Source organism: Poecilia mexicana, unplaced genomic scaffold (genome assembly GCF_051168715.1).
Source record: "Poecilia mexicana isolate PSO_F unplaced genomic scaffold, ASM5116871v1 scaffold_11, whole genome shotgun sequence".
Taxonomy (NCBI): Eukaryota; Metazoa; Chordata; class Actinopteri; order Cyprinodontiformes; family Poeciliidae; genus Poecilia; species Poecilia mexicana.
The window spans coordinates 4,726,569-4,743,404 of NW_028263380.1; the positions used below are offsets into that span (position 1 = coordinate 4,726,569).

At 38.5% G+C, this 16,836-nt stretch overlaps 1 protein-coding gene across 1 annotated transcript in view; it reads left to right on the top strand.

The window, feature by feature from the left end:
• Positions 1-16,836, top strand: part of LOC106924718 (CMP-N-acetylneuraminate-beta-galactosamide-alpha-2,3-sialyltransferase 1-like) — an 84,787-nt gene that overhangs the window by 54,056 nt on the left and 13,895 nt on the right. The window contains exons 2-3 of the mRNA XM_088010091.1: positions 1,414-2,004; positions 3,958-4,151. Coding sequence (XP_087866217.1) covers positions 1,717-2,004; positions 3,958-4,151 — 482 coding nt within the window. The 5' untranslated portion in view covers positions 1,414-1,716. The remainder of the gene's footprint in view (positions 1-1,413; positions 2,005-3,957; positions 4,152-16,836) is intronic.

Sequence of the window (16,836 nt, forward strand, 5' to 3'; positions counted from 1 at the left end):
GGGGGAAAAATATTTTTCACACATCTGAGAAAGCATGTAGTGCTCTCCACTAAACACTTAAGCTGATTATGTGCCATCAGTTCATCTGTAGGAACGTCATGCTTGAGAAATTAATGATATTAAGCATTCTAGCGTACTAGCAAAAAAATAAAGTGATATTTCCCAGTCCTTTAAATTGACGTCTGTTAAAACTGGTGCTGTCAATTAATTAATTAAAAAATATATTCAGACTAATCAAACTTTACGGTACTGTGATTAATCAAGATTTATCACCGTGCTCAGCTTTCTCAGCTTGGAATATAAATATGCATGTTTTTATGATGCAAAAAGCTGAAGATGGACAGAAAACAATGCCAGTTTACAGATATGATTTGAGGAGTTCATATGAGCAGGAATATTTTTCAGTTCCTCAGGGTGAACTTTTTTTAGAACACTATTACAATACTTATCAATCAAATTTTATTTGTATAGCACATTTCAGCAGCAAGGCATTTCAATGCCACCGGCACACAAACCTAACTCAGCCCAACTTTGTTGAGTGCGATATGGTGGTGAGCAGCGCTGCGCCCCACGCTGACTAACTGCATCTTAATACCTAAAATAAAATAATTATTCACGTCAGGCTTTCTTGGGACTTTAAAAAAATAAAATAAAATAAAAAATTCTGCCAAAGCAGCTCAAGTCTGTTTTTCCTTTTACTATGCTTCTAAGTTATAAGTAGCCCTTTAATGTTATAAAGCACACACTACTTTTTTGATTTCCACGTTTTTGACATCATTGAAAAGCTAAGAAATCACATTGTCTGTAAATAATTCAAATTACCCCGAGTAGACTGGTTCATTGTGTTGTCATGATCTGTCACATTTACAAAACGGCCCCAGTCCTTGTCATCAGGATGAACAAAGAAGACAACATAAGTGAGCTAAGGGACATTTTTTTTATTTATTTCAGGTTGTATATATTAAGATGTTCTTGAGATGCCAGTTTCAAGTTAGGTGGTCTGTGAGTGCTTGCTAAATGGGTTAAGTCTGCTGGAAAAACACGGGAAACACGACTGTAGAGTTGGAGCAAGCGCCTCATATACGGAGGCTATTGGTCCTTGATTTAACTTTCTGTGGTTTGATTCCTGACCAACAGACCTTTGCTGCATGTCTTCTCCTGTTCTGTCTACATTCATTTCCTGTCTAAAATATTAAAAATAAAGGCATCTAACATCACTGAAAACCCTGTATTAAGAATAAGAATGGTTTTGCTCAATCGTTGGTCTAGTAAGGCATGCCATTGTCTGACTAGGCCACTTTCTGTACATGTAATTTTCACTTGAACCTTACTTTGGAAATTTTGAACTATCCCTTTAAAGCCTGAATGTTGCTTTCTCTGTCAAACATTTTTTTCTCTTTGTTTGTGTTTCAGGTTGATAAGAGAAGAGTGAAAGACACAGCAGTCACTGACCCTGCAGACTAAATACCTGATTGGTAAAAGCGGTTTTCTCACAGAACACACACCGTCCTCTGGTGGATTTCAAGATCTTTTCAAAATAAGAACACGGACACCTTTGAATGAGGACGTTTATGACCTAAATCCTCATCTCTCTGCATCGTAAGGACGCCGGGGTTTTCCACATTACACCATGTGATTGAAATATTTGTGGATCTCAACTCTCCACGATGCCATTTCCCTTCACTGCACTCTCCGAGTTTTCAACCAAGTGACAAGATGTCTTTGGTCAAACGGAGAAAGTTCAGGACTTTTGCTCTCCTGGTGTGCGTCATTACCTTCACCACGCTCCTGTTCAGCTTCACTTTCCGGGACCCATCGCTCTACTTCTTCAAGTACTTCCGCCTCTCGGACAGCTTCTTCTCCAAGGGGCCGTGCTCCTGTCGGCAGTGCATCGCTGAGCTGGAAGGCGACCCGTGGTTCGCCGAGCACTTCAACCTATCCATCCACCCTCTGATGACCAGGGAGAACAGTTTCCTCTCTGAGGAGACCTTTAAATGGTGGCAGGTGAGATGTGGAAGATATTCTCTTGATGCCGTCTTACAAAAGCTGGAGAAGCGGAGAGAGGAGCTGGTTCTGGAAACGGGCGAGGTGCAGATTCTGAAAGAATGCAGATAAAGGGAGCTCATGCACAGCTGTGACGCTTCCAAGAAGGTGTTTGTTTTGGCCTCATTGATTGTTTCCAAATCCAGGGGATCTTTACCAGGATCAGACTGCAAAACAAACTCCCACACACCATTTGTATGCATTTAATGATTACGATGGGGGAGAAGAAAACTGTTGTTTTTCTCTCACCGCCTCTCCTCCTGTTTATCTTTAGATAAGTACAGCTATGTTTTCAATCGTAACTCTGAGACTTGGCTAACGCCTTGACATTTCACCCTCTTAAAATTTTCATCAGAAAGCGCAGCAGTGTTTAGCAGTGGAAACACCAGCAGCAAAGCCATGAAAGTACACCAACATCCTGCTGACTAGTAACACCTTTGACTGCAGAGCCAAATTATCAAGGTCTTTTGCGATCCTACAGTAGCGCATCAAAAGTAGAGAGGGTATAAAAAGCGTACAAGCACCTTTATTGAAATGTCTGTTTTTTGTGATGAAAAATAGAAAAACTAGAACTTAATTAGCTATACCCAAGGACTCCAGTGAAATTTGGGTTTTGATAAAAATGCAGCTGTAGTACATATAATTTTTTAAATGTTTGACTATGGACTCCTTGCATGTTACTGTTAACACGTGGAAATTTTGCACATTTGCACAACACTGGAGGGCAAAAAGACCATAATTTTACTTTTCATCCATCTAAGCACCTGCTCTACTGATGATCTGTCAATGTTGGTGTGTCAGTCGCCTTTTTTTTTAAATTTTGTAGCTGAACCATAACACACTGAATTCCACACCACATCTACATGCAAAGATTGTCAAAGTCAAGCTAGCATAGCTACTTCTTTCTTCCTCGCTACATTTTTCTTAATTAAAACTTTTTCCTGACCTTCTTACCTAGTTGTCTTAATGTTGACAATTAGTAGTAAAGCAATGCATACCTTATTCTTTTATATAACAGGCACTAACATTTAAGATTTAGCACTTTATATTCATAACAGCTAAAACCAATGGTAGTCATTGTCAGCAAAACTATGACTACAATTGGTTTTTCCATGTGTATATAGTATTATTCCAGTTACTTTCACTTTTTTTTTTTTTTTCAAATAAAATATAAAAATAATTTTGAGGGTGCCTATAATGGTACATGATCATCTAATGTTGGCCCAGGGCACCAAACGGGCTAGGACCGCCCCTGGTCACAGCCTTAGGTGTTCCCACGTTCACCTCGCATGACGCCTAATTAGATTCCAGAGTAAAAAAGGAAAAAAAAAGAAAAAAGAAATTGATGACAAGGTTGTCTCTTGTCACTACTCATTCCAGAGGATGTGTCTACCTGGAGATGCCGCTGTAAGGCTGAACACCGGGTTTACCTGGGCCCTTTTCTCCACTGAGCTGTCAAAGCTAACATGGACATGCTAACATGCTAACACTGACACAGGGAGTGAACGGTGTGAGGCTCAATGTGATAAGGTAATTTAACATGCTAACTTGCTAACACTGTGACAGGATGAAAACAGTATGGGGCTCTATCTGGTATACATGTCATTTGATTTGCTTAAAAGCCCTTTTTGAGATCAGAACGTGAAGCTAGTCCTATTAAGCTGATGGAATGTGTTTAAAATAATGTTAAGCTTCTTTGTCAAATTATGTAATCCTGCACGCATTACTGTGAAGGAAGCCTTGAAGAAAATCTAATGTGGCCTTGCAAAAGAAGCTAACTTCTCCCCTGAGGTTATGTCGGAAATAAATTCCGCGTCTGCAGCTCGGCCGTCCTCTTTATAAGTCATTTCTACTTGAAGCGACCCCCAGGGGGTCTCTCCCCTCCCTCAAAGGCTTTCGTTTTGTCGTCACCAGTGGTTGCAGTCAGAGAGGCAGCCGGCCAACTTCTCCGAGGTGGTGGAGGAGCTGTTCCAAGTCATCCCTGACGATGTCCTTTACGTGGACGCCAGCCCCGAGCGCTGCCGGAGCTGCGCTGTGGTGGGGAACTCCGGGAACCTGAAGCGGTCCCGCTACGGTGGCCTCATTGACGCCTGCGATTTTATCATAAGGTAGGCTAAACTTTCACACAGAGTTACATCAAAGGTGACCGGGTACGTTTCTCCAATCATCCTTACTTGAAAAATATAAAGACATATATTAGACAGCTTAAAATGTACTCGCATACAATGTACATGGGTACTTTGTATGTACCCACATACATACAAAGTAAAATTCATGGGAATTGGATGCACCGTGATTGCTCTTCACTAGCCACTTATTTTTACATCTTTTAGTTTTAAAATTTGTATTTGGGATGAAGTTTGTTGCATCTAAATTGTGAAATTAAAGTAAGAGATATAAACGGCAACATTTGAATATTGTAACATAAAAAAAACCTCACAAGCTGTGGCTCCCAGTTATCTGTCACATGAACTGAAGCGTGGCAGAGCAGCAGGAGACGGAGTTCTCCCCAGATGGATTCTGGGTCTGTATTGTATGGTGTTAAAATGTACGGCTGGATTTATAACAACAGCTAATTTAGATGCTAATAGGCTAGATCACCGTCCTCAGTGAGACTCTGTGGAATGACTACTGGCTGTGTCCGTGTGTAAAACCTGTACAGTGAATATGTTGGTACATCCACATGCCTCATTTGGCTGCAACTTTAAAATCTGTTCAAATCTGCCTCCAATTTATTTATTATGAATCTGAGAAATCAAGTTTCACTGTATTCTAAAAGGACTTCTGCACCAGAGCAAGTTCTCCACATACGATAACATTCTTTTGAACAACAGCATTTTTTTTAACCAAATGTATTGATCAGAAATGTTGCAGGACCTTAATTAAGTATTTATTTGTGAGAAAAAATAAGTCTAATTGGTTTTTCCTCTTGAACAAATGATGTTTTGAAACAAACAGAACCTTTTGCTTCTACTTTGTTCGGCAGATGAAAGTGTTGAAATGAGCCTTTGTCTCTGACTCTAACAGACAAAAGTAACTTCCAAGGCTTTTGAATTGTTTAATTAAAAATTGACTTCTGAAGCATAAATAAGTTACACCAACGGTTAAAATTAGATTACACCTTGTGCGCTCATGTGTTGTTACTGTCATAGTTGATCAAGTTTTTCTCTGGATAACTTTCGCCCTCTTTCAGTTTCCAGATGAAGCCTTTTAAGCCACAAAATGAAGATGCAGATGATGTCATTGTTGTGTGAATGAGGGAGATTAAATCTTCCTTTTATCTCTTTCATATGGTGACATTGGGGATAAAGAGATCCACACTGGACCCAACAGACCCAACAACCATAAGCTGAAAGTGGTTTAAAAAAAAAAAAAGAAAAACTGCCTTTAATCACAAAAATGCAACAGAAGTGTTAGAAATAAAGTTTGAAGACAACTGGACAATTTATTGATTCTCTATGTATTTGGACATATAGATGTTTAATATAAATGTCAATACAGAATGTTTCAAATAATAAGGTTACAATCAATGATTATTTTAGTAATTGATTATTCTGATGATTAATTGCATAAAAAATTCTCATTTGCAGATTTTTTTCATTTAACTGCTTAAGTCTTTTATATACAATAGTAGAAATGCATTAAAAGATGCAAATTGCCAAATAATTCAATACAGCTTAGACTTTATTAGAGTCTGTATACTCCAGACGATTAATCGATTACTAAAGTAGTTGATTATTTCAACAATCGAGTCGTCGCGATAAATCCAGTTAATTGCTTCAGCCTTCAATAATAGAAAAAAAACTATAAAACAGAAAATGCCTTCGAAAATATAACAACAAAAACTATTTCTGGAAAGAACTAATTGAGAACGCCCCTTTATTGGTTCCAACTTAAAACGATTAAAGTTGCACACAGGACCTCATTGCTCAGCAGTTTGAAGGATGCTAACCCTCAGATATCTGTGTCGAAGGTGAAATCAGTGGATCGGTGCATCCCTACTAAAGACTTCCAGAGTAATTTCCCTGAAACAGAAATGAGCGCTGTAAGATGACAGCGATCCGAGTTCTGGGCCTAGTCAAAGATTGGATTTTCAATCTCACCGAGATGCTGTGGGGTGACTTTAAACGAGCCGTCCATGCAACAAAAAAAAAAACGCTCAAACATCTCAAAGCTGGAAGTAAGGAGTGGTGTCAACTTTCCACGGCCTGATGACGAGGCCGACATCAGGCCTCGACACCATGGACGGTGGTGGATGTCTCACTGAAGTTACGTTAGCCAACGTTTTAATTTTAACATTTTAATATATTTTCTTTGATAACTTTAAAAAGAAATATTACTTTTTGTTTAAGTGAAATCAAATCTTTCCCAGAGACAAAAAAATAGATTTGGCATCAATATTTGAACATTAAGGAACAGAATGTTTAATAATGCATCCTAATTTTTTCACTCTATTTCCTAAACACTAGCCATATTTTATAAAAGATTTAGTTTATTTTCAACCGATCAAACAACGCTTCACAACTTCACCCTCTACCAGAACTATGTGTATGTCTGTTGGAAAGTATTTGGTGATTCTGAGTTAAATTCACAAACCCATTATGAACTATTTCACACTTTTTCATCCCTTTCTTTTTACAACACAGTCTTCCAGAACAACGTGCTGGAGCTGGAAGACAATGTCATGCATCAATTAGAATGTTAATTAAGTCATCACTAGCGTTCGCAGTCTGCTCTCCACCAGCTTATTTACATCCATTTGATTCTCTCCTGCTCTCTTTGCTCACATAAATATTTTAATGAGGCCTGATTCCCAAGAAAACAACAATTATTGGTATATTTTTCTGTTTCTGTTGGGAGACAAAGGCCGAGAGAAAGCTGCTTTAAATAAAGCCTGAAGTTGACAGATCAGTTGGACTGTACATTTGTTTTCAAAATGTGAGCAGTCCAATGTCCTTGACCACAAATTTAATCCGTTTCTGGTTGAAATTTGCAGTTCCGTATCCATCTACTTGATATTTTTTGTGGAACATAAATGATCTACTTAGAAAGTTTGCTTATTATAGATTTTTTTTTTTGAGCACTTCTGACATATTAATAAAAATCACCCCACTGCTGCCATCTCAGTGACTTTCTTGCCATGTTTAGCGACATTTCACACAAAAATATTGGTATTGGCCAAAATCAGAATCGGCAGGTCAGACTTTAGAAATTGGTAATCGGCAATCAGCCAGAAAACTGCAATCGGTGCAGCCCTATTGCTTATTGATAGATGTTCAATGTTGTCATACATTGAACACGTATGACAATATGTTGTCATACATGTCATGTATCGAGTCAGCGTGATAAATTCAATTATCACGCATAGCTGCTTTTTAGCATTTAGCAGCTATTTTCTGCTAAATGCTACTTACAGCATTTAGCAGAATGCTGATTTCCAACCATAGCCCCATCAGACAGATGCAACATACAAACACATCCAGTTTTCTGCATGAAAATCAGAAACAGAAAAAACTAATCAAAACCACTGTCTGACACCTCAGACGCTCCTTTTGGATCTATAGAAATTGAATTTGTAAAGTTTCTGCTTCACACAAATTCCACTATCGATGTAACTGCAGCGCAGCTTAAATCTCCTAAAGCAAATTTCACCCCGCATTGTGGCGTGCCTCATCATTCTTGGCTGCATGGCTCTGACGGCCCGCCGCGACGCGTCGCCTCTCTAAATAAAGCCACATTACAGCTCCTGTCTCCCCCCAGCCAGCCTCCCGCTGCGACAGCAGCATGCTGTTCTCCACAGATTCAATTACGGCATGACAGGGATAACAGCAAGATGAGAGTTATTACTTTGCCATTAGTGGACAAAGAAAATAAAAAAATCCTTGCCATGGAATTGTGATGTTTTATTTTTAATCATCCGAGCGGAGTCAGACCCGGAGAGCCCACGCTCTGTTAGAGGCAGCCGGGCTGAGCTGGAAGGTTACCTTAGCAGCAGGAACAGGCTGGGTGACAGGAAGGTGTGGAGTACACATGCCTCTGATGAGACTGTGGGGTGGGGATGATGTGTTCACTGAACTGACGAGTGCAGAGGCACAACATGCAAATTAGTTAGCGGAGGTTCACCTCTGCTTTCATAGGAAAGCATCTCGGCGTTAATGTTCGGGTTGAATCCACGGTTTTCCTGCTTTTCATCACTCTTAAATGTATGTGAACGGTCAGTAATGGTAATCAGGAAGCCTTGATTTCACATCTAATGAAATACAAAAACGGCAATTCACTGCAAAACTACATCTATTCTCCAGATTTCAATAATTACATGAAATTATAGAGCAAACAGGAAACGGTAATCACCCTAACTTGTTTTAGTTATGAGGTAAATGGAGAAGACAAAAACCTGTGAAGTCTAACCACTTAAAGGGAATGCTCAGACTAGTTTAGGTAAAAATGCTGATAATATAGAATGGATTCTTTCGCTCTCTCTTGCTCTTTAGCTACGCTTCCATTACAAATGTGCACAAAACCTTTTTCAACATTGCACTAATGTTGAAAGAACACAATTTGGCAAATGTGGTGTTTATATTGAGTAAGAAAAGCAATTCAAATCACATTTTGATGAGTTCATGCGGTAAGGCTTTTTTTTTAATGCCTTACTGTGTCGTCTTCATAGTCTGCATCTGCTGCAACATCCCATTGTTCTTGTGACGTGAAATAAACCAATTTTGATCCAAATGGATAAACCCCCACCTCACCTTTGCAAAAAAGTTTTGTTTTTTTTTGAAAAACAAGACTCTTCAAAGAGGAGAAAATGACAGAATAAGACCATAAAATATATATTCATGTACATTAGCATTTTTACAAAATATTTTAAATATTTTATCATAACAGCCTCGTTGTTCTAAATAAGAAATTAGAATAGAGCAGAATTATTCCACAGAGGGGAAATTCAGCAAAGTGACAGGCAATCAAAGCAAGTAGGTTAACGCAAAGATAGAATATTTAAAAACTGAAGAAATACTAAAATAAGGAAAGAATTTTCAACATGACTACTATGCAGATATTAAAGAAAAGACTGGAGAGTTTTTTTCCAACAGTCTGGGTCAGAAAAGTGAAGTGTTTATATCTGTGTGTGCATCAGCATGTTCAAGGTTGGGTTTTTTTGTGCGTTTTTAAGGGAGTTGAACTAAAACACAAAGCATCTCTAAAAAAAAAAAAACAGAAAAAACTTTTAATGGAAATAAAATCTGTTCAAAAGTAGAAGGAACAAATGAAGAAACTCAACAGGGAGGAATGAATGGATATGGCAACACCATGTTAGCAATAAGGAACACAGAGAGGTCAACTGAATATGGCAAGACCTATTGAACATAATTAAACCACAGGGATGGTTACCTGTTAGGTGGACGGCTCAGTAGGTTTGCTGTTCTTTATTACCATTTGTATTTTCAGATGATGAACTTCATGAACGTCACTCTTGGGGTTTATTGCATGATTTATTATAAATGTCTTATTTTAAGAATTTGATTACAGTTGCCACAATAATTTCCTATTAATCTTTAAGAAAACCCAATTGTCTATATTATTGGATTGTAATTCTTTTTTTTTATTTATTTATTTATTGCTGTTTTCTCTAGTGTTTATTCAATGAGAGCATCAGTTAATTTGATTTGGTAAAACCTTGTATGATTTTTTTCCTACCACTTTACAGTTTAAAGGGGCAGTATTATGCGGTTTTCCAGGCACATTGTGCCATTTTACAACTTAATCAAGTAACTTTAACTTTAGTTGGTAAAAAAAATGTTGTATATACCAAATATGACTTAAAAGAAATTTGACTTTTAAAGCCTTGAAATTGGGCCTCTGTCTCTTTAAAAATCTCCTGCTCTTTCTGAAACTCCTCCTTCAGGAAGTCATCACAACATGGCTCTTTTAACTTTTCACCAACGTTTTTACCAGTGTACCTCTGAGACGTAGATCGTTTAATGAGTTCAGCTGACGTTCGGTTCCATCAGGTGTTTGCTAATTCCTGCTGGCTAGTCTGAAGGAGTCGAGTGTGGAAGTTCACTGAGAGGCGTAAGCTTGGAAATTTGGAAGCCGCAGCTCTGAGGAGGAGCTTTGTCTTTGAAGGCGGGGCTAGGTCCACCCAGGCGTTTTGCACAGCTGAATGGTTGCCACGGGTGATTAAAAGGTTTCTCAAACATGCATGAAAGAATCAAGGCAACACTCCATGTATGTATTTGATGAGGGAATAACATTATAGATTCATTTTACATAACATTGCCTCTTTAAGCACAACATTCAGTTTTTTTTGTCTTGTAACATCCTGACAGAATACATTGAATTTTGTGGTTGTAACGAGACAAAACATGGAATGGTGAGCATGAACGTTTCTGTGGGGCAGTGAATAATTCACATCACAATGCAACCAAATCCTGTAAAGCCTTAATCAAAGACTCCTGAGATTGCTGAATAGCATTGGCTTATTGGCTAAAAGCCTTTTGTTTATTCAGCCATTTGCGGCGCCAAAATCGACTGTCATCACAAGAGATGTTTTTTTTCCATCTTCCTCTGATTGACAAGTGCAAGCTGTGTAGCTTTTGAATAATTAAATGTTTTCATGTATAGGCTTTTTGAAGCACTAATAAGCCACAGAGGTTGTTCAATTTAAATTTGAAATTAGTTTTTTTTTTGGTTGTTTTTTCTAGTTCTAAGACATGAACATCAATAAGCAAAAGCATATGATCTCACAGAAATGTTAGTAGTTTTTTTTTATTATTTTTATAAATGTTATCTTTTGGATGCTTACAAACAAACACTGAATCTGGCTCTGCTTTATGTCCGTACGGAGATAAGTCTTACATTTCCCACTCAAAGAAAGAGCTTTTATCTTTAAAATGTGAAAATGCAGCTGACTTTATCGAGCTAAAATTGAGATAGCGGAATCGCCTATTCATCTCCTTTGTGGCCCCGAAACGCGCGGCGTAGCAGAGATAAGGGAGACAAATGAGAGCAAAACAATAAACACAACTGGCCTGCTAAACGCTCGCCTCGGGAACACAAACAATTAAGCGTGAATGGAAAGTGCAACACAAGGATAAAGAGATGGAATGGCAAATAAATCAATGCATGAAGACCACAGTAGTACTAAACAGGACTCGGTAGATGCAGGACAGTGGACTGCAGACATGCGCACAAAAAAACTATTTGACCTGCTTTGAAATGTCGAACGTGACAAGTGTCTGTACGAGAACAAGTTTGTGTGAATATGCAGGAGGTTTTGATTGTTTCAGCCTTTTTGTTTTATGTAAAATCAGTGGTGGTTGATGAGCTAATCTAAACACCTGCTCTACTGAAGATCTGTCAGAGTTGGTGTGTGGGTTGCCTTTTCTTTTTAGCTGAGCTGAACCGACACACCTAATTCTGCAGCACATCTACATGTTAAGGTTGTCAAAGTCAAGCTAGCATAACTCACCATCTTCTCTCTTCCTTGCTTTTTTCTTTTTGTTAAAACTTTTCCTGACTCTTTATCTAGTTGTTGTAGTGTCAACAATTTATAGCTGCATCCCCTTTTCTGTTATTTATATGATCACATTTACATTTAAGAGTTAGCATTTTATTTCTACAACTTGACAGCTAAAACCAATGCTAGTCATTGTCGGCGAGCAGTCTTTGGCAGATCCAGTGACGTCTCCATGGAGCGCTTTGTACAATGCAAATACTTAAGCGCACTACACAACAGCTATGTCAGAACTGGTCTCTGAAACATATTCACTTTTTTTTCCCAAAGACTATAACAGTTAATATATCGTTGAACCGCCACATTATTGCTGTTCTTCTGCATGTTCCCTTGTCACACCAGAGCGTCCTTTATCTTAGAAAAGTAAGGCTGTCTTGCATGTCTCATCATCTCATTATTCATATTTACGCAGCTGAATTGAGCATCAGTCAGGCTTAAATTCTACAAGATGGTGTATGCTTTGGCAGAAACCTTCACTAAGATGGATCTTAAGCCGTGAAAGTTTAAATTCTCCTCTCGACTCATCTCAGCCAGCGCTGAATCTATGCAAACACGAGGTTTTCCCCTCGTTTGTGAGAGCGTTACCGTAATGAGACGTTCCTGTGAGGCGACAAATGGCCAGAATGTTTTTTTTTTTGTTTTTTTTTTTCCAGCGCCACCTACACGTCAAAAACATGTCAGAGAGCAGATAACCCGCGCTCGGTGCCAGCAAGCAACACTCTGCAGCTTTAAAAGCTCGAGTCCAATTATTCCTCCTCCTCTTTATTGTTATTAATGTGTCCCTAAAAATTCAATTTAGGTTTTTCTTTTTTATGGGCACTCAATCAACTCTGCAATCAGGCCTGTTTCTTTGCCCAGTGGACCTCATTGTAAATCAAAGAAAAACATAGGTCAACAGATTGATTGCTGTTTGGGCTGCAACAACACATTTAAACAAAAAAACAAACAGTGTAAACACTGCAGAGTCAGAAGGTGGATTTAGATGCTTTCCACGTGTGGTGTAGTGTTAAACATAGCTCTGTGTAAATGCTAACCCAAGGACCCATGTAGGTTGCAGAGAGGCGTGTTGCCCTAATGCTAACGGAGAACACCGTCAGGCAATTGGCTTGTTTACATTTCATCAGTGAATAATTCAGCATGTCTACAATGCAAATGGCTTAGTTAAACAAAAAGGGGACGATAACTGGGGGGTTTTCCATCAGCATTCTTAAACGACTCGAAGCGGCTGGCTTTCTGCAGACACTTTAAGGACGAGTTTATAGGATGGTGTGATCGACGTTTGCCTCGTTTGTTGACCCTGAGGTCCCCGCTCAAAATAAGAATGAGGCACATTACCACCATGAGGCACGGCAAGATTTTTAAAATGTAAAAAGCTTTCAAATTTACCATCATATCTCTGGTACTTGAATCGAATTAGTTTTCTTCGGCTGTATGGAGCAGAGAATACTGTAACGTGCTCACTGGTCCACTGCAAAAACACACAAGTTGTTTTTTTTGTCTAGTTTCTAGTACGCTTGCTGAAAAGTGAGGAATTATGCTAATAATTCCTTGTAAAAAATATGTTTTTTACATATTTGTTGAAGCTGTCATTATGTTGTGACAGTTTGGTATGATACAGATAATCTATTAAAAAAAAAATCAAGCTCCTTCTCCCAGTGCTAACTGGAGGCAACCAATCAGAAGCAGGAGGAGGGTCTTAGGGCTGTCAATCATAATCTTGTGTGGCGCTGTTCATTGCCTCCATGCCCTCTGCTACACTGCAGCTAGCATTGCCTGTGGTGATTGCTAAGGCTAGTTAGCATGTCCACCAATGACTGCAGATGAACAGTTGGTTCTCAACCATTAGCACAATCCAGAGCGAGTACATGAGGTTGATTGACAGCGCTAAGACCCACCCTCTGACTCTGATTGGTTGTTTTTGGTCAGAAGGGGGACATTTTGTTTGATGGGGTGACTAACAGACAGTTGATGTTTACCAGTAGAATGAATTTTAAGGTTTGATGGTAGTATAAGATTAGACATGTAAAAGGTCTGCTTAAGTCTCATCTTTACTAAATATCTCTATGTAAAAATTCTATTTTGACACAAGAACATCATAAATACTGTACAAGATGTGATGTGGAGTGTTTTATATAATTATTGACCAGCTGAAAGCGCTCGGGCTTCTCTGATTGTTACCCAGACAGGGTTGTAAAGACCAGCTGCGGTAACAACGGCAGACTGAGGATGTGGAGCCCACAGAGAGCTGAAATGCCGCTGACCTTTAAAGTGCTACCTATTACATGCTGTGTGATCCAGCTGCACCTTCAATTGTTCGGCCATGTCATACAACGCAGAGATTCTTGACACCGGACATTTAAAGCGGAAATGAATGTTAATCAGGCCAACAGTATCCGAGAGGTTTGCCGGATAACAAACAGCCGTGACATTAAAGCTGTTGTCGCTTACTGGTCGCCATGACACCACGCCATTGTTGTTCCTCACTTCAAAAACAACCCAGTTCAATCCTGACCGCAGACAGACTGTCTGCTCCCATCAATGTGTTCTAGACATTTTTCAGCACTATAAGGATGAGTCAGTTTTACCTCTGGGGTCGTGATGCACGTCCTGTCAAGTCAGGAGTCCTGAAGCAGACCACCGACAAAATGTAGCACCTTTAAAATATAATGTTGTTTTGACAAATAAATATACCATGCAAATTTTTCTATCATTTCTAAGTCTTAAAGTTGCAGTATTGTGTTTTCGAGGCACATTGTGACATTTTATAGCACAATCAAGTAACTGCTAACTTCAGTTATCAAAATGCTGTATATGTCAAGTACAACTTAAAAGAAATTTGACTTTGTAAGTTAACACTTTAAAATTGGGCCTCTGTCTCTTTAAGAAGCTCCTGCTTGTTCTAAAACTCCGCCTTCAGGAAGTCGTCACAATGTCGCTCCTCTATTAACCCTTCAACCACGTTTCAGTTTCTGAAAGAGCAGAAGTTCTTAAAGAGACAGAGGCCCAATTTCAAGGCATTAACTTGAATTTAAATTTCTTTTAAATGCTATATACATAGCATTTTTATAACTGAAGGTAACACAGTTACTTGATTATGCTATAACGTGGAACTCTATGCCTGGAAAATGCAAAATACTTCCTCTTTAAAGTAATCCAGAATGAAATAAACTATAATTCGTGGCACCTGATCAACTAAATTGCCGAATCCTGACATTTGAATTCAAGTCAATTTTACAAAACACTGCCCCTTTAAGATCTTGGGTAGTTTTTTTTTTTTCTTCTTAATCCATGTCCCAAAATTACTACTGAAGTCCACCAAAATCATGAATAAATTGGGGGTGTGGTATGTAAAGTTTACATACCTCTGTGACCTACTTCATTTGTTTTGTACACAAACCTTTTTTCTAACATCTTTAGACACTGTAGTGAACACTATTAAAACAGGAAGTCTTAAGAGTGGTAAGCATAGCAGCGACTTGCTCTGACAAGATTTTTTTTGTTTTTTTTACTGAAACTCCAACATAGAGAACAAGGATCAGATCAATTCTTTCCTTTCTGCAAGCAGGCTAGCCTGAAAAAGAACCGTGTCAGCGTCTTTCTGCTGCTGATTTATCCCGCCTGCCTCTTCAGAGCTTCCAGACGGCTGTTTTTCAACAACACCGGGACCGTCTGCACAGGTGCTGACCATTAGTGGAGATGGTTCGCCATGTTCAAATACACGTCTGTGATGAATGGTGACCAACACGGCACAGTCTGTCGGCAGGGAAGCACTGCAGAGCATCAGTGAACTGAAGCTTTGAACTTTTTCACAGACAGATCAACGAAAAGCGGGAAACAGGTTTGCAGAATGGCTATAAATAAAAATCTGAATGTAAATAAGTACATTTAAGAGCCTTTCAAAGTAAAATAAAAAAATCTAAATAAAATTAACAGAGTAGTAATATGTGGTGGAAAAAAATGTAAAATCCACAAAAATTTTAAATGATGCAATAAAAAAAAAAAACAAGAGAAAAAAAAAATTACTCACACTTGAGCCTGAATAGATGAGCCTTCGGTTCTACTTGAACAAGTTCGGTAGACAGAAAGTGTGGGATCAACTTTTGCTGCAGTTACTGTCATCGTTTGCTGATTTTCTCCAATAATTGCAACTTTTCTGCAAATCTGACCAATCGCGTGAACATTTTCTGCATTTCCCTCTTTTCTGACCAATTACTGCAGCGACTCCGAGATTGGTCAAAATTGCCACTTTTAAGTTCGTCCCTTTTTAATTCAACTTCTTGTTTCACGGTATCTGTTGAAAGCCGAACCAAATGAAAGCACGCATGATGCTAAATGATAAGATTTAGCCTTATTTCTTTTTTATTATTATTTTTTCCTCTGTCCAAAAACCATTTTGAGATGTGATGTAGAACTTGTATATAAGATATGCACAAATCTCACATTTGTCTAAAATGGCAAAAAGTTTTTGGCTCTGGCTAAAAAACTTTGCAGTTTTTGTCCAAATTAGCCTTGTAAGCTGAGTAAAGCTGCTGGATGCAGCATTTAAGTTAATCATTTGGATTAACTAAATGATAATCAACCCATGTCAGTATAACATATTAAACTTGGTAACAAGAATATTAACATTGCTGTTACCCATTTTACATGAATTGACCCAGTACTTTTTCAGTTTTACTTCCGATGACATTTTGAAAATAAATTGGCTGAATGGAAACACGGCAATGTTGAAAAAACTCATTTGTCAATAAAACGTTTTGGCGCTAGGATGAGATGGTCTTCTGTCTGGGTCAAAACTAAAATGGAAACACTTTTTCACAAGAGTCGCATGTTGGCCCTGTAGGAAACCATGAAGAAGACGACGACAGGAAGTAGTTGTCATTGACAAACATGGCTGCATGTTCTTCAATGACTTGTCGCGTGAACAAACTTATCTAGGTGTGGTTTTAACTACGCGTCTTATTTAATGGAAATGCCTCAGTTGCGAATTTGCGCTTATTCGACATCCGTGGAATATTAACAAAGTTCTGCACACGTTTGAAACGGAAACTCAGCTACTGTTGCTTTCCGCTTAACTCAAAAGAAATATTTTCCTGTCACAACAGAGCAAAGAGTCAGAATTGAAGCTTGAAAAACTTTTTGGAAAAAGTTCCACTAAAACCAGTCATTTTAGGCTGCAACGGTCACAGGATGATGCGCTTCGTTAGTTTTCCTCAACACAGAGCTTTTTGTATCTATACGAAAAGTTTAATCTGCACCTTTTCTTTTTTTTCTTTCTTTTC